The following is a 23451-nucleotide window of genomic DNA, read 5'->3' as shown; positions in this document are numbered from 1 at the left end:
AATCCTTCCTGAAAATGGTTGTCTAATTCCCAATAACCAATAAATAATGCTGGAAAGTCCGGTGCCCACATCATTGAACATTCCATTCCCCAATTAAAACTTCCTGATTGAACGTATACTCCTAAATACCCACCAACCCCCCCTTCCCACCCAATAACTTAAAAAAAACCTCCATAAAACTTCTGTATACTTCCCAATACCCAATACTATATGTTAACATTGGGTAAAGTTCATAACTTTTAGCCCTCCCTCTGGGAACTTCGGGGGGTTAAGTCATCCTAAAAGACATATTTATCATATTTTCGACCATGCTGAAGAAAATGGCTATCTCAAAATTTTGATCGGGTGATTTTGGGAAAAAAATAAGCGTGGAGAGGGCCCTGCTGCCCTATATTTTTTTTGGTCACTTAAAAAGGGAACTAGAACTTTTCATTTTCATTTGAAGGAGCCCTCCCGCGATATGTTATGACCAATGGATTGATGCTATCCCCCCTGGGTAAAAAAAACAAAAAACAAACAAATAAACACGTATCTGTGAACTTTCTCCTGGCAAAAAATGTAAAATTCCACATTTTTGTAGATAGGAGCTTGAAACCTCTACAGTAGGGTTCTCTGATACGCTGAATATGATGGTGTGTTCTATAACTTTTAGGGGGTCTTTCCCCCTTTTTTGAAAATCAGCCAAATTTTGAAAATCAGCCCTCCTCCGTTGAGGAGGGCTGTCCCCTCCTCAACGCCTCGCTCTTTACGCTAAAGTTTGACTCTGTCTCACAACTTTATTTTTTAAAACAATAAAAAACTTTAGCGTAAAGAGCGAGGCGTTGAGGAGGGGACAGCCCCTTTCATATACGGAATAATTTCTGTTCGTTTTAAGTTTTAATGTCGCTCCTTACTTTCAGTTTAAAAAACTTGTTTTTTTTATTTAATTAACAATCAACAATGAACTACTGCGTAATTTATTGCCGTGTAATTGACTGTGATGGGAATAATATGTTAACTGAATCTTTTTTTTTTAATTATTATTTGACCTTATGTCTACTTTTCTTTGGTTTAGTGTAGCTCTTTAATTTTCTTTCAAAAACGTCCTTAGTGTTTTTTTTAATAATTAAAGTACCACTTTATCCTAACGAACTTTTTTTTCCTTTTATTCAAGAACATAATTTTGGATTTATTTTTGACAATCCATGCTTTTAAACATAACATATTAAATTGCCACTACCAAGAAAGCTTTTTAATTTTTTTTTTTTTTTATGTCTGTGAAACCAGAAAAATTTCTTCACGAGCTATTAACAATCAACAATGAACTACTGCGTAATTTATTGCCGTGTAATTGACTGTGATGGGAATAATATGTTAACTGAATCTTTTTTTTTTAAATTATTATTTGACCTTATGTCTACTTTTCTTTGGTTTAGTGTAGCTCTTTAATTTTCTTTCAAAAACGTCCTTTGTGTTTTTTTTTAATAATTAAAGTAAACTTTATCCTAACGAACTTTTTTTCCTTTTATTCAAGAACATAATTTTGGATTTATTTTTGACAATCCATGCTTTTAAAAATAACATATTAAATTGCCACTACCAAGAGAGCTTTTTAATTTTTTTTTTTTTTATGTCTGTGAAACCAGAAAAATTTCTTCACGAGCTATTAACAATCAACAATGAACTACTGCGTAATTTATTGCCGTGTAATTGACTGTGATGGGAATAATATGTTAACTGAATCTTTTTTTTTTTATTATTATTTGACCTTATGTCTACTTTTCTTTGGTTTAGTGTAGCTTCTTTAATTTTCTTTCAAAAACGTCCTTTGTGTTTTTTTTTAATAATTAAAGTACCACTTTATCCTAACGAACTTTTTTTTCCTTTTATTCAAGAACATAATTTTGGATTTATTTTTGACAATCCATGCTTTTAAAAATAACATATTAAATTGCCACTACCAAGAAAGCTTTTTAATTTTTTTTTTTTTCTGTCTGTGAAACCAGAAAAATTTCTTCACGAGCTATTAACAATCAACAATGAACTACTGCGTAATTTATTGCCGTGTAATTGACTGTGATGGGAATAATATGTTAACTGAATCTTTTTTTTTTAATTATTATTTGACCTTATGTCTACTTTTCTTTGGTTTAGTGCAGCTCTTTAATTTTCTTTCAAAAACGTCCTTTGTGTTTTTTTTTTAATAATTAAAGTACCACTTTATCCTAACGAAATTTTTTTCCTTTTATTCAAGAACATAATTTTGGATTTATTTTTGACAATCCATGCTTTTAAAAATAACATATTAAATTGCCACTACCAAGAAAGCTTTTTAATTTTTTTTTTTCTGTCTGTGAAACCAGAAAAATTTCTTCACGAGCTATTAACAATCAACAATGAACTACTGCGTAATTTATTGCCGTGTAATTGACTGTGATGGGAATAATATGTTAACTGAATCTTTTTTTTTTAATTATTATTTGACCTTATGTCTACTTTTCTTTGGTTTAGTGTAGCTCTTTAATTTTCTTTCAAAAACGTCCTTTGTGTTTTTTTAATAATTAAAGTAAACTTTATCCTAACGAACTTTTTTTCCTTTTATTCAAGAACATAATTTTGGATTTATTTTTGACAATCCATGCTTTTAAAAATAACATATTAAATTGCCACTACCAAGAGAGCTTTTTAATTTTTTTTTTTTATGTCTGTGAAACCAGAAAAATTTCTTCACGAGCTATTAACAATCAACAATGAACTACTGCGTAATTTATTGCCGTGTAATTGACTGTGATGGGAATAATATGTTAACTGAATCTTTTTTTTTAATTATTATTTGACCTTATGTCTACTTTTCTTTGGTTTAGTGTAGCTCTTTACTTTTCTTTCAAAAACGTCCTTTGTGTTTTTTTTTTTAATAATTAAAGTACCACTTTATCCTAACGAACTTTTTTTCCTTTTATTCAAGAACATAATTTTGGATTTATTTTTGACAATCCATGCTTTTAAAAATAACATATTAAATTGCCACTACCAAGAAAGCTTTTTAATTTTTTTTTTTCTGTCTGTGAAACCAGAAAAATTTCTTCACGAGCTATTAACAATCAACAATGAACTACTGCGTAATTTATTGCCGTGTAATTGACTGTGATGGGAATAATATGTTAACTGAATCTTTTTTTTTTAAATTATTATTTGACCTTATGTCTACTTTTCTTTGGTTTAGTGTAGCTCTTTAATTTTCTTTCAAAAACGTCCTTTGTGTTTTTTTTTAATAATTAAAGTAAACTTTATCCTAACGAACTTTTTTTCCTTTTATTCAAGAACATAATTTTGGATTTATTTTTGACAATCCATGCTTTTAAAAATAACATATTAAATTGCCACTACCAAGATAGCTTTTTAATTATTTTTTTTTTATGTCTGTGAAACCAGAAAAATTTCTTCACGAGCTATTAACAATCAACAATGAACTACTGCGTAATTTATTGCCGTGTAATTGACTGTGATGGGAATAATATGTTAACTGAATCTTTTTTTTTTATTATTATTTGACCTTATGTCTACTTTTCTTTGGTTTAGTGTAGCTCTTTAATTTTCTTTCAAAAACGTCCTTTGTGTTTTTTTTTTTAATAATTAAAGTAACACTTTATCATAAAGAACTTTTTTTCCTTTTATTCAAGAACATAATTTTGGATTTATTTTTGACAATCCATGCTTTTAAAAATAACATATTAAATTGCCACTACCAAGAAAGCTTTTTAATTTTTTTTTTTTTTATGTCTGTGAAACCAGAAAAATTTCTTCACGAGCTATTAACAATCAACAATGAACTACTGCGTAATTTATTGCCGTGTAATTGACTGTGATGGGAATAATATGTTAACTGAATCTTTTTTTTTTAATTATTATTTGACCTTATGTCTACTTTTCTTTGGTTTAGTGTAGCTCTTTAATTTTCTTTCAAAAACGTCCTTTGTGTTTTTTTTTAATAATTAAAGTACCACTTTATCCTAACGAACTTTTTTTCCTTTTATTCAAGAACATAATTTTGGATTTATTTTTGACAATCCATGCTTTTAAAAATAACATATTAAATTGCCACTACCAAGAAAGCTTTTTAATTTTTTTTTTTTTTTTTCTGTCTTTGAAACCAGAAAAATTTCTTCACGAGCTATTAACAATCAACAATGAACTACTGCGTAATTTATTGCCGTGTAATTGACTGTGATGGGAATAATATGTTAACTGAATCTTTTTTTTTTTATTATTATTTGACCTTATGTCTACTTTTCTTTGGTTTAGTGTAGCTCTTTAATTTTCTTTCAAAAACGTCCTTTGTGTTTTTTTTTTAATAATTAAAGTACCACTTTATCCTAACGAACTTTTTTTCCTTTTATTCAAGAACATAATTTTGGATTTATTTTTGACAATCCATGCTTTTAAAAATAACATATTAAATTGCCACTACCAAGAAAACTTTTTAATTATTTTTTTTTTATGTCTGTGAAACCAGAAAAATTTCTTCACGAGCTATTAACAATCAACAATGAACTACTGCGTAATTTATTGCCGTGTAATTGACTGTGATGGGAATAATATGTTAACTGAATCTTTTTTTTTTAATTATTATTTGACCTTATGTCTACTTTTCTTTGGTTTAGTGTAGCTCTTTAATTTTCTTTCAAAAACGTCCTTTGTGTTTTTTTTTAATAATTAAAGTACCCCTTTATCCTAACGAACTTTTTTTCCTTTTATTCAAGAACATAATTTTGGATTTATTTTTGACAATCCATGCTTTTAAAAATAACATATTAAATTGCCACTACCAAGAAAGCTTTTTAATTTTTTTTTTTTATGTCTGTGAAACCAGAAAAATTTCTTCACGAGCTATTAACAATCAACAATGAACTACTGCGTAATTTATTGCCGTGTAATTGACTGTGATGGGAATAATATGTTAACTGAATCTTTTTTTTTTAATTATTATTTGACCTTATGTCTACTTTTCTTTGGTTTAGTGTAGCTCTTTAAATTTCTTTCAAAAACGTCCTTTGTGTTTTTTTTTAATAATTTAAGTACCACTTTATCCTAACGAATTTTTTTTTTTTTTGCTTTCTTTTATTCAAGACCGCGATTTATCCGGAGGTATCTGGGGCTGTTATTGTAAAATAGTAAAAGATATACTTTGGAAAAATACCAATGTTTGAAAAAACACAAAGATATTAAATGATAATAGCATACTTAATACATGGCTTAACATATATGTACTTTTTCTAAACTCTGGGCTCAAATCCAGTGTTTTTGGAAAAAAATCTCAAGGGGTGACAGGCCCTAGAAGAATTGACAAGAAATTACCATTAATTATGAAACCCACTTAATTTGTGCTTATGAGCCAACTTTTCCAGAAAAGGTAAATCTAGTAGTTATATTGCTAAAGGAACCATATAAGGGATCTTCCTTATAAGATTTACAACTCTTGAAAAACATGCTAAAAGGGGGGATTCTCTCTAAAAGACGGAAGTGTTGTAGTTTTCTTATTTCTTGCCTTGGCTTGTTTCCTTTTCTCCCTCCATGAAAAAGTATATGGATGAGTAAAGACACAAGGAAGGTGGGGTTGTTTCATGCTACCACCAATATATCTTGTTCAAATCTTTGTATATCATCTCATTCAAACAGTTCCTCATTTCTTCTTTTAATCTTCCTTATTTATTATTCCATTATTTATTTTTATTTATTCCCTAATACAAACAACAAAAGCTAAAAGAATGAGGAATTAATCCAAGACAGGGAATATTTGGCTAAATGAAATTTTAGGCTCTATATCTAAGAGCCGCCATCAGCAAAGCGCAGATAATTATAAGAAAGGACTTACAATAAAATGCATGACCATTTAAAATAAAATTGAAAACAAAAAAAGAAAGCTTCAAGGAAACTCAACCAGAACTGAAGAAAAAACACGAAACAAGGCGATTTAATCAGATAAAAACAAAACAAGGGTACGTTTTAATGTGATTCTTACTTTTTTGGCAGCTAACCTAATAGGTCTTTTTGATACAAGTTCATTGGTTTTGGCTATCAGTTTTGTAATATAATTTGTTAAATCATTTTTAATTAGATTTGCGCAAAATACACTGCTTGATTACTCCCCTAAATCCCTATTACAGAAACATTCTTATTTAGCTTAAGTTTAATTTCTATTGCATATCGACCAACTTGCTTAATATCCAAATCATCACTATTGTGGGAGGTATTTTCAAAAAGGATTACATGACAAGGGTTTTCAAAAAAACGGCTACATAGTTCAGAACCGAAAGGACTAAAACTGAGCTTTGGCGGGCACGATGGTATGGATGATGGACGACGAATTTTTGCGGTACTTTTTCTTCTTTTTTTAATGAATTATCATTTCGAATTTTTTGGATGCTGATTTTAGCTATTTCGTTTCAGGAAGTCTATTGCAGCAAAATGAAGGTTTTAATTGTTGGACTTGCTTTATGTGAGTATTTCTTATTTAATTACTTTTTAGAAGACTTCATAGTCTTGACTAACTTCACTGGACTTGGGGAGGGGGCACAACTCCTCCATCTTTGCAATATAATAGAAAGAGGCTGCAGTTAAAAATTAAAATCTTAAAACTAATATACAAAAAAAGTCATTTATATTAACCGAAATTTCCATTAAAATTAAGAATAAATGCTTAAGAGCTAGACAGAGGCAATGTTTTCCTTCAGGGCTTTAAGAGCCTATACGTGCGACTGATGATCTTACCCGTTGGGCGTTGTTGCAAACAAACAATTATCAATAAACAAAATTAATATCCAGAAAATGTGAACAATGTGAACGAAAGCAACTGCCGAGTACTTTCCTTCAAGGGTCTCTAATTTCATTCAGCAACAGACATAGCAAGGGCCTTGGGGGTGAGAAATTTATACCCGAAACTTTGTAAGAGTGTACTCAACAATTTCTTAAAGTTTTTTGCGATTGGATGAACAATGTAGCATTGAACACAGGACAAACATACACACATTCGTTTATATATATATATATATATATATATATATATATATATATATATATATATATATATATATATATATATATATATATACACATATATATATATATATATATATATATATATATATATATATATATATATATATATATATATATATACCAATACCAATTATATAAAGTAAGTTATATATATATATACATATATATATATATATATATATATATATATATATATATATATATATATATATATATATATATATATATATATATATATATATATATATATATATATATATATATATATATATATATATATATATATATATATATATATATATATATATATATATATTGTCATATTTAATTTGAATTCCTTTTAGTTTGCTATGTGGCTTCAGAGGAAGAAAATAAAGGTTTAGAAGATGGGGAAAGAGTAAGTACCAATTATATACTTTTAACTGAATATTCATTTCACCTACGTAAAGAGGGGGGAGTATAGGTAGCTTTCTCTTAAATCTAAACGTTCTTTTTATGATTTTTCTTAAATTATCTATATGTTTTTTGGTATAATTGAACTGTTTCGTGCTTTACTTTAAGCTCCCTGTTAATCAAACAGTTCGTGGTAACGAACTGTAAGTAAGGAGCGACCCGGCTCAATGGTAACCGAAACTCTAGAAAACGGGTTTTTGATACCAATAGATACATCAAAAGAATCAGATTTTAATGCTGATTTCAAATATATAAGTTTCATCAAGTTTAGTCTACCCATCAAAAGTTACGCGCCTGAGAAAATTTGCCTGATTTTCGAAAAAGGGGGGAAACCCCCTAAAAGTTATATAACCTTAATGAAAATCACACCATCATATTCAGCGTATCAGAGAACCCGACTGCAGAGGTTTCAAGCTTCTATCTACAAAAATGTGGAATTTTCCATTTTTTGCCATAATAAAGATCACGGATGCGTGTTTTTTTGTTTATTTTTATTTGTTGTTTTTTTTTCCCCAGGGGTGATCGTATCGACCCAGTGTTCCTACAATATCGTGGGAGGGCTCATTGCAATGGAAATTACAAGTTCTAGTTCCTTTTATAAGTTAACAAAAAATATGGCGAGCAACTAGGCCCCCTCCCACTCTTTTAGTTTTTCCAAAGTCACCTGATCAAAATTCTTAGATAGCCATTTTGTTCAGCATAGTCGAAACTATGATAAATAAGCCTTTAAGGATGGCTTAATCCCCCGACGCCCCCAGGGGGAGGGCTGAAAGTTATGAGCTTTACTCAATGTTAACAGATAGTATTGGTTATTGGGAAGTATACAGACTTTTTCAGAGGAGATTTTTTCTGGAAGGTGGGTAACGGAGAGGGTAGGGGCCTATATGGAAGTATTTTTCCATGAAGGAAGTTTTCATGGGGGAAAGGAAATTGCCATGAAGGGGGCGCCGGACTTGCCAGCATTATTTATTGGTTATTGGGAAGTATACAACCATTTTCAGGAAGGATTTTTTCTGGAGGGGGGGCTAGAGGAGGGAATTACTCTGGAGAATATTTCCGTGGAGGATGTTTCTTTGGGGTAAGGGACATTTCTATGAAGGGGGCGCCGGATTTCCAAGCATTATTTAAAAAACGATCAGAAGTTAAATAAAAAAAACAAGTTTTTTCAACTGAAATATAAGAAGGAATATTAGAACTTAAAACGAACAGAAATTATAACGTATGTGAGGGGGTTCTCCCCCAAGTCAATACCTCGCTCTTTACGCTACATTTTTTTTTAGTGCTTTCAAAATAGCTATCTATTATAAATAACCGGCATTGGTGTTTCTGTGTTTTTTTAATCAAAAATTTTTTTTAAGTTTTATCGTAAAGAGCTTGGTATTGACTAAGGAGAGAACCCCTTCATATAAGTAATAACATATACGGAATAAAAAAAAACAATAGAAAAACAAGCGATACGGCTCAATAGTAATTGAAACTTTTAAAAACGAAATTTTGATGTCAATAAATGTATCAAAAGAATGTGTTTATAATGCTGATCCTAAATATATAAATTTTATTAAGTTTAGTATTACTCATCAAAGGCTACGAGCCTGAGAAAATTTACTCGATTTTTTAAAGAGGGGGAAACATCCCCTACAAGTGAAAGAATTTTAATGAAAATCACACCGTCCAATTCAGCGTATCAGAAAACCCTATTACATAGGTTTCAAGCTAATATCTGCAAAAATATGCAATTTTCTATTTTTTGCCAGAAGAAAAATATACAAAAGTAGAAGTTAGTTACATAAGTTAATTTGTAAAGACATCCATTTAGCAAAAGAAAAGTAAAATTTTTATGCAAATAAAAGCTGCATTAACTAAAAAACGATCAGAAATTAAATAAAAAAACAAGTTTTTTAAACTGAAAGTAAGGAGCGACATTAAAACTTAAAACGAACAGAAATTATTCCGTATATGAAAGGGGCTGTCCCCTTCTCAACGTCTGACTCTTTACGGTAAGTTAGACTCTTTCTCATAACTTTATTTTTAAAAACAATAAAAACCTTTAGCGTAAAGAGCGAGGCGTTGAGGAGGGGACAGGCCCTTTCATATACGGAATAATTTCTGTTCGTTTTAATGTCGCTCCTTACTTTCAGTTTAAAAAACTTGTTTTTTTTATTTAATCTAGCGTTAAAAAACAGGGTTAATCTCCCTGTTCACGCCTGATCGCTTTTCTTTAAAATCTTTAACAAACCTATTTATCCTTCCAGTTTAACGATGCATACTCTTTGTTTCTATCATTTATTTGCAATTTTTTTTAAGTTGAATTTGATAGCCTATTCTTCTGGGTGTCTTTTTTATTAACCGTACCGCTTGAATTCCAAACATGTACTCATTTTTTTAGTTTTTTGAAAGTTCAACGACGCTATTTAGATAATTGGAAATTTCAAACTAATTACCCGGTTTGCAACATCACCTTCTAAATACACTAATTTACTTTTAAAAAAGTACAGCCTAGAGATTTTTCGCATGTTTGGAGCTGAACTAACCTTTAAATAAAGGTATAGCATTAAAAATAGTCCATCGACGCTATCTTTTTCTTTAAAATTTCCAAGTTCTATTAGGAAGCACTAAAAAGTACAATTTTCTTAAATTATTATTTTTTTTTCCTATTAACATTCAATCATTCTAGGTTAGATGTGGCTTTTATATCTAGGAAAAAAACTGATGAAAGCTGAACTATAAAAATGTTTTCTAAATTCTCCTATAGTTAAATCTTCAAAATATTTTCACATGATTACAAAAATGATTTTTGTGTAGCCGTGTTTGCTTTGGAATAATCATGAGAAAGATGGGAGTTGCTAAAGATGACAATAAGAAAAGAGTAAAAAATTCAAACAAACTGACTGGCTGGCTGGAAAAACCTGATGGGTGTTGTTACGAAGAAAAATTGATGAACCTCCATTAATCCATAAAAGTGCTATGATTTTGACCTACTATAGTTGGCTACTTTTTTTGCAGAGTAGATTCTAATAAGGGTTAAGTTTCACTTTTTTAGCGAGATTTCATGTTGCTCAATGAAAGAAATTTCTTTATGCCACAGCTCGTTTATTATGTTTGTTCAATAACGAACTTAATGCTTGGCTTATATTTTCTTCGGATCAGAGATGACAGATTAGTTTCACCTGTCCGGAAAATTCGCAAATTGGAAAGTGAAGTTTGATTTTTTATATTGGTTAAGAGATAACTTACATAACCGTATATATCTTAAATAATTACGAAAAGTTGGTAATTCAATTTTTATCGAAAAAGACTTCCATGTGCAGCTGTGTGGGTTTTAGTAGTAGCAGGTGTAAATTAAAAAAAAGAAACGGTGAAAAATAAAATGTAAAAAATGGGTGAAAAAATAAATGGGTGAAAAATAAATAAAGTTAGCTAAAACATATGACACAAAACAGCTTAAGAAGGTGTAGTATTCCTCCGGAGGTGGATTTGCTTTTTATAACCAACACATTTTTATTGTTTGAACTTTTACGACCCAGAAAGGGTTTCAAATTTAACTTATTAATGTTTCTCTTATTTATTTTAATGGTTCAACTTGACAACACTTACAAAAGTGTCACACCGCTAAGGCCGTGTCCAAGGGGGCTAAGCGGTTTGAACCCCCCCCCCCCTCCCCGCAAAATGTCTTTTCGACTCCTAGAGACGTAACAAAAATGAATATAAAATATTTGTTATGGGTTTTCTTAAGTTTTTAGGACAGATATTAACATAGGTCCAGGGGAGGGGGCAAAAATATTCTTTATTGTGATGTCCTTGGTTCTTAAAAATGACTAAAAGCTAACTGTTCATATATTCACTTGTTTATATATATGTATATATATATATATATATATATATATATATATATATATATATATATATATATATATATATATATATATATATATATATATATATATATATATATATATATATATATATATATATATACATATATATATATATATATATATACATACATATATATATATATATATATATATATATATATTTAGATCAATATTTCAAAGAAATATTTTTTGCTTCGAACTTTTTCAGCAAGATTTTTTTCTGGCAGGAGAATTTTACTATCAATAGGACATGTCGCTTGTCCAAATCCGAACACGAACTGGTTATACGGTTATCACTGACTGTAGTCCATTCCCAATAAAGGTCAAAATCTGGAGATTTTTAATTAATTTTTGTCATTTCTGGGAAAACCTTCAGACAACCCCTTTGCTAACCATGGTCCAAACTATAATTACAAGGAAATATTTTTACGTTCAAAATCATCGCCATAAGAAAATTTCATCATTTGCTGATGAGAAAATTTAAAAATGTAGTTTTTCAATTTTTCAGGAAAAAAGAGGAGTTGCTGGCCATGGTGGTGGCTATGGGAGCAGACCAGCTCCTGCACCAGGTAACTTAACTTTTTAAGTGCATATGGCTTTGATTGAGGATTTTCAACTTAGAGCTATTGAGTGACTTCGGGCGCCAGGTTCTTAAGGTCTTATCAACGCTACTATGCCTATAGGGTGGCCGGCGTTAACCCTCCGGTAATTATCATCTCGGAAAATACCCCCTGGAAAATATCTCCCCCGGACTATACCCCGAAAAATACCCCCGAAAAATACCCCCCAAAAATAATACCCCCGAAAAGTACCTCCCGCCGTAAAATACTCCCGGCAAATAATACCACCCGCGGAAAATACCCCCCGGGAAATACCCCCTCCCCATAGAACATACACCCCGAAAAATACCCCTCCCCCGTGTAAATACCCCCCAGAAAATACACCCCCCACCGCGGAAAATACCCCCCGCGTAAAATACCCTCCCGGAAAATACCCCCTGGAAAATACCCCCCCCTCGGGAAAATACCCACCCCCCTCCCCCGATAAATTAAAAAAACATAGTCGTAAAAGGATAAATTCAAAAATCGAAGATGGTCAAAATTAGGAACAATATTGGAACATCAAAGACATCACTCTAGTGCTGCCTCTAGTAAATCGTAAAAATTTTAAGACTTTAGGGGTAGATTGGCCAAAAAGCTTTCCTGTGCTTATATTCATGTTTCAGAGAGCCATTGTTGAATTCTTAAAAATAAGAATAAAAGTTTTAGAGAACTGTCGCTTTAAAAGGTAAGTTACGCTCTTCATATAAAAAGGTAAGTTACATTGCCAATTTTGTGTTAAGTTTTTTAAGTAATGAATACCATTTCACACTAGCTTGTACACTTACACATACAATTCCACTGAGAAAACTTTTGTACCTAACTAATAATCCATTCCAAAATTTTTAACGTTTCAAATGCTGCTTCTAAGAATGAAAGATTACTGAGTTGATGAATAAAAGATCTATTGAACTTTATTGATATTAATTAAATAAAACAAGTTTATTTAACTGGAAGTAAGGAACGACGTTAAAACTTAAAACTAACAGAAATTATTCCTTATATGAAAGGGGCTGTCCCCTCCTCAACGCCTCGCTCTTTACACTAAAGTTTGACTTTCTCACAACTCTATTTTTTTAAACAAAAAAAAAACTTTAGTGTAAAGAGCGAGGCGCTGAGGAGGGGACAGCCCCATTCATATACGGAATCTTTTCTGTTCGTTTTAAGTTTTAACGTCGTTCCTTACTTTCAGCTTAAAAAAACTTGTTTTTTTTATTTATTTTTGAATGTTTTAGAATTATTGCTGGTTTTGATCCTGGCTCACCGCACATGAATAATTAAAATAAAATTTGCATATTAATTTACTTTTATTTGGTTAAATGGCTTTCTCGAAACTTGTTTAATTTTATTTACGGACGTTTTTATTAGTAATAAATATACGTAACTTACGAATTAACTTACGTAACGAAGTTCTAAATTCATATATTTTTAATACGTATATTAGAGGGTTCGCCCCCTAGTCAGTACCTTGCTCTTTAAGCTAAAGTTCGAACTTTGTTCCAATTCTTTAAAAATGACCGCTTAATCACAAAGGCCGTTAATTAGAATAAATAGCTCTTATGAAAGCACTAAAAAAATCGTTATCTTGAAACATCCTAATTTAAAAAGAATATTTAAAAAACTAGTTAGTAAAATATGGTAATGTAAAATTTACTTAAATTTGGAAAAAGGAGATCAGGCTATATGTGAAACAATATTAATTTTATGATGAAAACATATGACTAATTCTAACAAATAGTAGTAAAAACAAAGATCAAATAAAAATGAGGTTAAACATTGCAGTGATGTGCATCCTTTCTTCTGTTTTAGGGCGTATCAGTTCTAATTCTTAAATCGATGGATTTTTTTGTAGTTCTAAGTTACGGAGGTGGCTACGGAGGTGGTTACGGAGGTGGATACGGTGGTGCATCAAGCATTGCTCAACAAGCAGCTAATCAAGCCAAAGCTGCACAGCAAGCACAATTATCTGCCGCTGCTCAAGCTGCTCAACAAGCTACTGCATCTCTGGCAGCCCAAGCTGCACAAGCCGCACAACAAGCAGCTGCTGCCGTCACTGCCAAACAAAATCAAGTAGCTTTAATAACACAGGCTGCACAAGCTGGTCAAGGTGCAGCACAGACAGAAAATTCACTGGCCTCAAAAGTACAGGCAGCAGCTCAGGTACATTTTCTTCTCTTTTTTTTACCTTGACAATAATTTATTTTAAAGAAAATATAACAATTTTGAAATAAATTAATAAAAGCCGAACATAAAATTATTTCTTTCTAGTTTTAAAAATACTTTGATAGCTAAAAAACATAAGCTAAAATAAAATGTAATAAAAATATATAAAAAATAATATAAGAAAAATAAGCCAAGACATATGACACAAAACAGCTTAGATAGACCTAATGAACAGCTGTGTTAATTTTTTGATAAGTCGATTTTTTTGCCCTTTTGGATGCAATGTTTACCCTACCAAAATTTAAAAGATTATGAAGAAGCTAAGTAATTCAAAAGAAAACGAATAGAGTTGAAATAAACCTGATATTCTTTTCTTCAGGCTGCTGAGACTTCAAAAACTCAAGCAATCCAGATAGCGCAGGCTGTTTCTTCTATTGCTGCAGCAGCAAGTAATCATGCTGGTCAGGCTGCAGCTACACTTCAGGCCATTTTGATAGTCCAGTCTACTCAAAATCAAATGGCCCAACAAGCAGCCGGGAACGCTCAACTTCTAGCTGCAAAACAGCAAGCATCACTTGCTGACTTGGCTGGAGCCCAAAAAGCTGCTAATAAAGCTTCGAATGCAGCATCAGCTGCACAAAGTAATGCAATTGGTAGGTAAATTCTACAAGTTTTACAATTCATCTCTTTCGGACAAAAGATTGACAAGGAGGTCAAAGGAATGCTTAGTGACCTATAAAATGGTGCAAAGCCTAAAGTCTCCCCGTGAGTCTGGGGAGCATAAGACTAAACAAATTCCAAAGCCATATCTGAATTTCAGATGCTGAGCTGGTCAGAAGTTGTCTGGTCTTGTTAAAAAAGAGCCTAAAGTCTAACAACCCTTGTCCCAATTTTTTTTTTTCGTTGTCCCTTAGTTACCTCTATTGATTGAGACTTTCTTTCCATGTAATGTTTTGCATTTTGCATTTTCCCTTTTCTGTTAGTTTCTCTGTTCTAGTCCGCTGTTTGGTTATTTTCATTATAAGTAGGTAATAAATGATTATTTTATCTTATAATATGATACCTCCCAAAACCTGAATGCCAAAAAATGAATTGAATTTAAACTTGGAGTAAGTCAAAAGGGAAAGTAAATGCCTATTTATATCGTTATTGGATTGAAGATTTTCTGAAGCAGTTAACTAATATTTTGGGATTTCTTCAGCATGTCATAATTTAAATCCAATAATATACAGAACTCTTAAAACGGAGTAGTCTGAAAGTACTAAAAATATGTTTACCCCCTTCCTCCCCTGGGCCAGCCTTAGGTATATTCTTGTATGAAAACTGTTATTGTTAGAAAAATATTTTTAAAACTAATTAGTTAAGTTTGACAACGTTTTTGTCCGTAGAATTCAAATACAACAAAACATTCGAAGGAAAACTAAACCTTCTTAATTGTTTTTTTTTCATTTTTTTAAATCTTTTTTGTCAATTTTTTACCAACGTTTCTATCTTTTTCAAATTTGGCGCCAGCTACTTCCACTAACTCCATAACTGCATATGGTGGTCTTTATTATTTTTTTTCATTTTTATCAAAAGTAGTATTCACGACTTTTCCTTATTGACTTATTGTATAAGGCATATATGCTGTAAATTTTCATTTCACCGATTCAAACAATCCCCTTTTCTTTTCTTTATCTTTCGTGCTTAAAGTCATTTGCTATTTTCCACTTTCTTCCAATTTCTATATTCTGTTCCGTTCTTTCGTTATTTTCATTATAAGTAAGCAATAATCGTTTGTTTTTTTCTTATAATTTTCAACATACCAAAGTTTGTTTGACGCAAAACAAATGTAGTTTAAGCTTGCAGTAATCCTGAAATGAAAATTTTGTCTGAAACCAAAAAAAAATTCAATATTTTCGAAAAAGGAAAAACTGAAAGGATAAATAGGAAAGGTTTATTTTTAATCATCCTTGGATTAGAAAACGTACCAAAATGTCCAAAATATACATCCTTGAAGCAAAAAACATACTTTGCAATCGAATAGGCTTCTTCAACCTGAAAAATTTTCAGCAATAACGAAATTTTGAAGAAAAAAAATCAAAATTATTTATGTGGGGGACCCTTGAAGACGAAATTCATCAAAAAAAAAAAATCATTTTTACCACACTAGGCCCATCTTAGATATATATCTACTTGAATACCTCAATTTTCTGCGATTTTTCTTTTGGTTATTTTAGTCATATAGTTAAACATATTGTTGATCTAATGGTGATTGAGTCATGTGTTTTTAGCTTATTTCTGGCTGACATTTCACCCTTGTTTTTTTTTTAAAGTTTGGTACGTGCTATTACCAAAACTGCATATGTTCACATGGATCTCTTTTTCAAGCAAAATTGAATTCTCGATATTTTCCTTTTTTTAAGATGTATATGGTTGTCCATGTCTCGACTAAATCAAACCAAACAATCTGATTTCACTGTCCTTAGTAAATTAAAGATAACCTTTCTATCGGTTTGAGCAGAAAAAACTGATATTTTCAGTTTCAATAATCACCTAGAAAGCGAATAACACAATAAAAGGATTATTGTGTTCTTTTGGCACCTTTAATTTTATCAGCTTTAAACCCCAGCAATAGAATGGAAAACTGATAACTATTGGATATCGCCAATTTAACATGGAATGATAGGGATTAAAAATATCTATATCCAAGAAGAATGAAAGCTTATAAGAGTTGGATCTTCGCCAGAAAGTTAGGGATTCAAAACCACTAGCGCCACTTTCAATTTGCGTCTGGCGACTTCATTAAAAAAGTAGAAAATTTGAAAGAAATTTGAATAATTGATATAACTAATCTGTAATTATAGGATTAAAGCTGACAATTTTCAGGAAACGGTGTTTATTCAGCATATTTTGTTTTCAAAAATTTCCTTTTCAAAGCTTCAAAGCTAAAACCTTTTCTACAGTAAGTAGGCATAGGTTAGCTTGAAACAATTTTGGCATGATTAAATGGGGAAATTCACATTAAGCTTGTAAGCCTGTTATTGGTATAAATTTTTTTCTAAACCGTTTCCTGCATTTTAAAGAACCCAAAATTGTAAATGACCAGAAGTTTTAGCATAAGAAAGTCGCCAAAAGATAGATGGTATTAAGATTATTTCTTTTCGACACTAGCTCTAGTTTTCATTTTTATAAGTTTCAAATAGCCTATTCTTTGGTTCAGTTGGCTTTTAGCAGGTTCAAAAATATCGTCAGTGTTAGGTTTTGTTTATTATGTTATGTTTTATGGGTTATGTTTTTAAGATGGTTCGAACATCTTAGCCCTAAATTTTCTGAAATAATGCAGGTTGACTTGTTTAATTGTGAAAAGAATTTTTTAGATAGAGTCTAACAAAAGGAATAATACTACTGTGTTAAATTAAGTTAAGTATCAAGGAAAGTGAAAAAACGTGGTTGTAGCAGTTGGTAAAGCTGAAACTTACACAAACATGTATATCTTAAAAAAATTGAAAAAATCAACACTTGAATTTCTAATGAAAGTTCTACAGTTATGCAGTTAAAAAAAAGCACCAGATTAAAAAAGGTGCCAGATTAAAAAAAGCTTTTTTTAATATTTTTTTTAAGTTTTTTTACCTAATAACTTATGGTATCAAACAACTATAAAATCAGAGCATTTATGCAGTTAAAAAAAGCGCCAGATTAAAAAAAAGTAGAAGATACATTGGTGAAAAACTAGAAAAAAAAACTAAAAACTTATGGCATCAAACTACTAAAGAAGGTATAGCTTCCCTTTGAATGAAGAGATGTCTTCAGGAATCAATAGATTGTTAATGTCGTTTAGAAATATTGTTAAAAATGTTGTCAAATTTAACCAATTAGTTTGGCTAATTTTTTTTCACATGTCAATATGACAACACTTACCAAAATGTGGTGTTGCTCTAAAAACTTCGCAATTTTGGATTAAGCAATTGCTAAGACTTTGGAATATTAATATTCTAAGAAATAAATAGACCTATCTTGGGCCAAAGGGCAAATTGGTTTTAATTTTGATGTCCTTGGTGTACTTTAACAGTTCTTTTTTTCCCTTAAATTAAATCACTTAAGTTATCATGCAAAATTTTTGTAAGACCTAGATTTATGGTGTGCAGCCTCAAATTAAAGGTATTTTTTCGTTTGGTTTCATTTGCTTTCTTCTTCTATCTTAGATACAAGAATAGAATATCTTAGTAAATAAATACCTGTCTTTGTTTTTTAGGAGGAACCTACGGATTTAGTGGAAACGGTGGATATGGCGGATATGGACACTAGTTATTGTTGCAATTTAAGTTTCTTTTAAAGTTTTTAATAAATGTTCTATTTTCAGTTTATGTCTTCCAAACTAAATAAAGATACTCGCTCTGCGAAATTACTGCTGGAATAAGATATGAACCCATGATCCCTCAGTGGCTAGCCGAAGTTTCAGCTAGCCCCCACCCCTGGACCTACAGGCAAATCTGATGTTCTGTTCCTAGTCTTTTATTGTAGACTTTTCCATTGCATACAAATAAAATAATTTTAAAAATGAAAAGAAAATTTACAGGAAGAGTTTCTCCTTATGGGAGGGAATTTTTCATAAAGTGTGAGCAAGATTTACTGGCATTATTTGAAAACGATCACAAATTAAATAAAAACAACTTTTTTCAACTGAAAATAAGGAGTGTCATTAAAACCCAAAACTAACCAAAATTATTTTATATATGAAGGATTTGCCTGCCTCCTCAATACCTTGCTCTCTACGCTAAGTTTTGACTGTTTGTCCCAACTTTTTTAGAACAACTCCTGAAGTACAAGGGACGTTTAATTAGAATAGGAAGCGTTTCTTGAAAGTGCTAAATACTTTAGCGTGAAGAGCAAGGTATTGAGGAGGGGGCAACCCTTTCATGTACATAATAATTTCTGTTCCTTTTGATTTTAAATGTAGCTCCTTACTTTCAGTTGCAAAAACTTGTTTTTTTAACTAATAGTTTAAAAAAGCCACAAGTACTTATTCAGAAATTGTTAATATTGTAAAATAAATACGACTAAATAAATTATTTTAGGGGTTTTAACTCTTGACAGTAACATTTTACTTAAATTTCTACCACAGTTTATATAATTAGCAGTATGATCTTTCCCTATCTCACCCATTATAAAAACCCGGACCGAGGTGCGAGTGCTCCAGAGAACGTATAAACATAAGCGGCATTAGATCTTTTCACGGGTAGACAAAGAATAATCACCTACGGAACAAGTACTGACGAAACCAGTTGGCCGGCTCACCAATAAGTGGACAATAAGTGCACAAATAAGTGGGAGGAGCTTTTTGTTCGCACCGAAAATGAAGAGCCAGAAATAATCTGTGGTAAACTTACTGGATAATTATATAAACTGTGATTTCTACTTTCCCTTTCAGCTAAAAGGGGGAACCGAATAATTTCAGTTTTACCCCTTCCAGCTTTCTTACAGAATAAAAGGGGTTCTCTTTACGTTTTGTTTTACTTTCGTCTACCTTTAATTTAACCTTTGAAGTAAGGGATAACAATAAAATCTCACTTTCTTTTTCTGAAAGGTTAGTTTTAGAACATTTACCTTCATTAAATATTTCGGATTTTTCAGTTATTTCTGATACTTCAACACATGGAGGACCTAAAATGACATTTGTACTCTACTTCCGATGACGCCCTTACGGACTACTCCTTTCTTCCATTGGTTCGACGGCGCAAGAAGAAAATTTGACAGCGCATCCCTCTTTTGGTGACCAGGTGCCGCAATTTTGTTTCTATGCAAATTCCCAGCCCTGGCATGATTCCCACCCCTGACAAGAGTCCTAGATGTTTCAATTACTTGGAGTGTGGTCGGGATAATAAAAAAGTAGAAATAATAAGGGGACCTCCTAGCCTCTCGCACGTGTTTCTAGGCAAAATTCCCACCCTGGCAAGATTTGGCACGTCCAGGCAAGATTTGGCAAGTCCAGGCAAGATTTGGCATGACCAGGGAAGATTCCTAGGTGTTTTTCCTCCTATACATGTCTAAACATGCCTCCCCAGGTGGCAGAAGCCATATTTATTTATCAAGAATTAGTTTCTTTCTGGAAGTGGCGCAGTCAATATCAAAATGGATGTTTGTACATTATTGAATATTAAAAGTGTTGATGAAACGGGACCTAGAGTTTCTAAGGTGGCGGTGGTAATTATAAGGGGTTCCTGACTAACCCTAGAATGGGACAAGATGTATAATGGATATGTTATAACATTAAGCAAATTCAAGTCGGAAGAACAATTATGCTTTGCGGCTAAGGTCAATATAGTGCATATACAGAGACTACAAGATGGATTAAATACACGTGCGAAATATATTACAACTACTACTACTAACAACTCACCGCAGCACCAAGCCGCCTGAGATAAATACAGCTACGCACGATCTTCCTCCACCCCAATCTATTCAAAGCCTTTCTTTTTACACCCGCCCACGAAGTTCCCATTTCCTTTAAATCTTTCTTTATAACGTCCTCCCACCCCAGACGGGGACGACCTGGTTTCTGTTTAGCCCTAGATGGTTGGCCGAAAAGAACAACCTTCGGCAATCTGTCATCCTTCATCCGCACAACGTGCCCTAACCACCTCAACCTTTCTTTCATTATAGCCCTAGAGAGCGGTATTGAACCAAATTTTTTCGTATAGCCTATTGTTTGAAATACGGTCAGTCAGCCGGGTACCCAGAACAATCCTTAAGCAATTTCTCTGGAAAACATCTAGCAAATCTTCATCCGCTTTTCGGAGCGTCCATGCTCCAGAGCAATATTTGACTCCTGTCATCACTGCAGCTTCTAATATTCTAATCTTGGTTAGCAGACTTATCTTCCTATTCTTCCAAACTTTTTTTAACTGTGAAAAAACATCCTGAGCCTTGGCTATTCGACATTTAACATCTTCACTGATCCCATTATCTTTACTAATAATACTACCAAGGTAAATGAAGCTGCCCACCTGATCAATCTTTTCATTACTCAACGTCACCTTTTCATCTTCACTTATTCCTAGCCTTAGTGACTTAGTCTTCCTAACATTAATTTTCAAACCAATTCTAGCATCCTGAACTCCCAAAACCACTAAAACTTCGTTCATTTTGCTCACACTTTCATCTAGGATGCTTAAATCATCATCATAATCCAAGTCCAGGAGACTTATTCCTCCCCATTTGATTCCGTGGTCTCCCATTGCCTTTCCTGTGCTCCTTAAGACAAAGTCCATCAAAATAATCAATATAAAGGGCGATAGAACACAGCCCTGCTTAACTCCTGATTTAATACAAACCCAGCTGCTAACCTCATTTCCTACCTTAACCGCAGCAGTGTTATTCTCGTTCATAGCACTAATCACTTTAATGTATTTGTCTGATATACCATACAAGGATAAAACCTTTACTAAAGCTCTTCTATCAACAGAATCGAACGCTTGCTCATATTCTAAAATATGGAGGACCAAAGGTGTTTGAAAACTCAGGCACTTCTCAATTATTAGCCTAAGAGTGAAAATTTGGTCGACACATCCTCTGCCTTTTCTAAAACCGCACTGCTCTTCTCTTAAAACTTTGTCTACGGCATCTCTCAGTCTATAAAGTATCATATTACTAAGTAATTTACTACCTACAGAGACCTGAGTAATGCCTCGATAATTTCCAAAATCACTTTTATCACCTTTCTTATAAAGTGGCTTAATTAAGGTTTTCCTAGAATCGTTAGGTACTTCCCCTTTTTCAAAACTAATATTCATAATCTTCAATAACTTATTTCTGACCTCAGAGCCACCATATTTAAGAAACTCATTTACCACCCTATCAGCACCTGGAACCTTATTATTCTTTAATCCTTTTAGTACTGTTGCTAATTCCCCCTCACAAAACAAATCTTCCTTCACATCCAAAGTATCACAAACTTTTTCATTTTCCTCTATACTTTTTCCTGCAACTCTATCTCGGTTAAGCAAATTCTCAAAATGTTCGGCCCATCTCTCTTTAGTTTTTTCCTTATCGCTAATTCCGACCCCATTCCTATCTTTAACTGGGCCAAGTCCGGATTGACTACTCCCTCTCAATTTGTTAACGTGCCAGTACAAAATTTTACTATTATGCCATCTAGCTGCATCTTCCAGATCCTCGGCAATTTTATCCATGGCCTCCACTCACACCTCCTTAGTTCATATTATAATGCTTTCTCCACTTTCTTTACATTTCTTTTGTTTTCATAGGGTCTATCACTCAGATAATTCTTGTACAAGTCCTTTCTCCTTTCTGTTAAACATAAAGCTTTTTCACTAATATTCTTAGCTGCAGTTCTAGCTCTCTTCCCTAATACACCTCCAGCAACTTCACAAATTATTTTTCTAAAATTATTCCAACCATCTTCCACATTATCAAATTTTAAACTCTTAAGTTTAGCATTCAACTGTTCCTGGAAAGTTTCTCTCAAGTTCTCATCCTGGAGTCTAACAACATCATAACTTCCCAGGAGGTAGTTACCCTTCCGATATTTCAGCTTTAAATTAACCCTTGACACTACTAGATGGTTATCTTCACTTTTAACATCAATAACAGCACTCCTATATACCCTAGTATCTTGTATTGATCCTGCCAGTTTTCGGTTTACTATGACATAATCAATAAGGTTTACTGTCTTACCATCACGTGAATACCATGTTAACTTATGAGCCATTTTATGACCAAACACCGTATTGGTTATAACTAGATTGTTATACCTACGAAATTCCAAAGGTCTGTATCCATTACTATTTTTGAACAAAATGGCTATCTGAAAATGGTGGAATTTCCATTCCATTACTGTTTAACAAATTATTTGCCTTTCATGACCAGTGATCTTAACTCACTCATTAGTTTCAAAAAATGTTGTTCTTTTACCTTTTCACAACGGGGTAGCTTCCTTTGTCTCTTACATCCTCCAGATCTTTTTATTATTTTTCTACTTTTTAGCAGATAGGCCTAACTGATTTTGTCTCTCTATAAGTTTCTGTTGCTACATTAATAACCATATGATATACCTTTAATACCGGCCAAAGCTGTGCATAACGAAGGGTGACAGAGTGTGAAAAAGTAAAAAAAAAGGTTAACAGCTGAATACAGTTTAACACGGGCTAACTCTATAACGAAATGGGCTAACTCAACATCGACATTCATAAAATTAAAATTTATATTTAGTATAATTGGGAGCTTTCTTTATACCAATTGTTTTGTCTTCTAATGTTCTCTTTTTTTCGATAGAACTGATTAAACAGGAAGAAGGATAGGTCCCTCGCTCGTAAAGTTTTATTTTC

At 32.1% G+C, this 23451-nt stretch overlaps 1 protein-coding gene across 1 annotated transcript; it reads left to right on the top strand.

Annotated features, from left to right (window-relative positions):
• The first annotated feature begins 6432 nt into the window (after positions 1-6432).
• LOC148939094 (uncharacterized) lies at positions 6433-18466 on the top strand. The gene is made up of 6 exons (XM_089107320.1): positions 6433-6475; positions 7380-7432; positions 11872-11932; positions 13815-14122; positions 14505-14778; positions 18360-18466. Exons 1-6 carry the CDS (start codon positions 6445-6447, stop codon positions 18410-18412), a joined length of 780 nt encoding a protein of 259 aa, XP_088963446.1. The 5' UTR covers positions 6433-6444; the 3' UTR covers positions 18413-18466.
• The last annotated feature ends 4985 nt before the right edge of the window (positions 18467-23451 follow it).

The sequence above is a fragment of the Artemia sp. Qi Xiang Cuo genome, unplaced genomic scaffold (assembly GCF_049724085.1).
Source record: "Artemia sp. Qi Xiang Cuo unplaced genomic scaffold, ASM4972408v1 HiC_scaffold_22, whole genome shotgun sequence".
NCBI classification, from domain to species: Eukaryota; Metazoa; Arthropoda; class Branchiopoda; order Anostraca; family Artemiidae; genus Artemia; species Artemia sp. Qi Xiang Cuo.
This window is presented reverse-complemented; position numbering and strand designations above follow the sequence as displayed.

What these genes read in the sequence shown, in the direction of transcription:
- LOC148939094 (XM_089107320.1), top strand. Translation starts at nt 6,445, where the DNA reads ATGAAGGTTTTAATTGTTGGACTTGCTTTAT. An exon ending in GTTTAGAAGATGGGGAAAGA is followed by an intron (nt 7,433 to 11,871) that starts GTAAGTACCAAT and finishes TCAATTTTTCAG; the next exon opens with GAAAAAAGAGGAGTTGCTGG. An exon ending in TGCACAAAGTAATGCAATTG is followed by an intron (nt 14,779 to 18,359) that starts GTAGGTAAATTC and finishes TTTGTTTTTTAG; the next exon opens with GAGGAACCTACGGATTTAGT.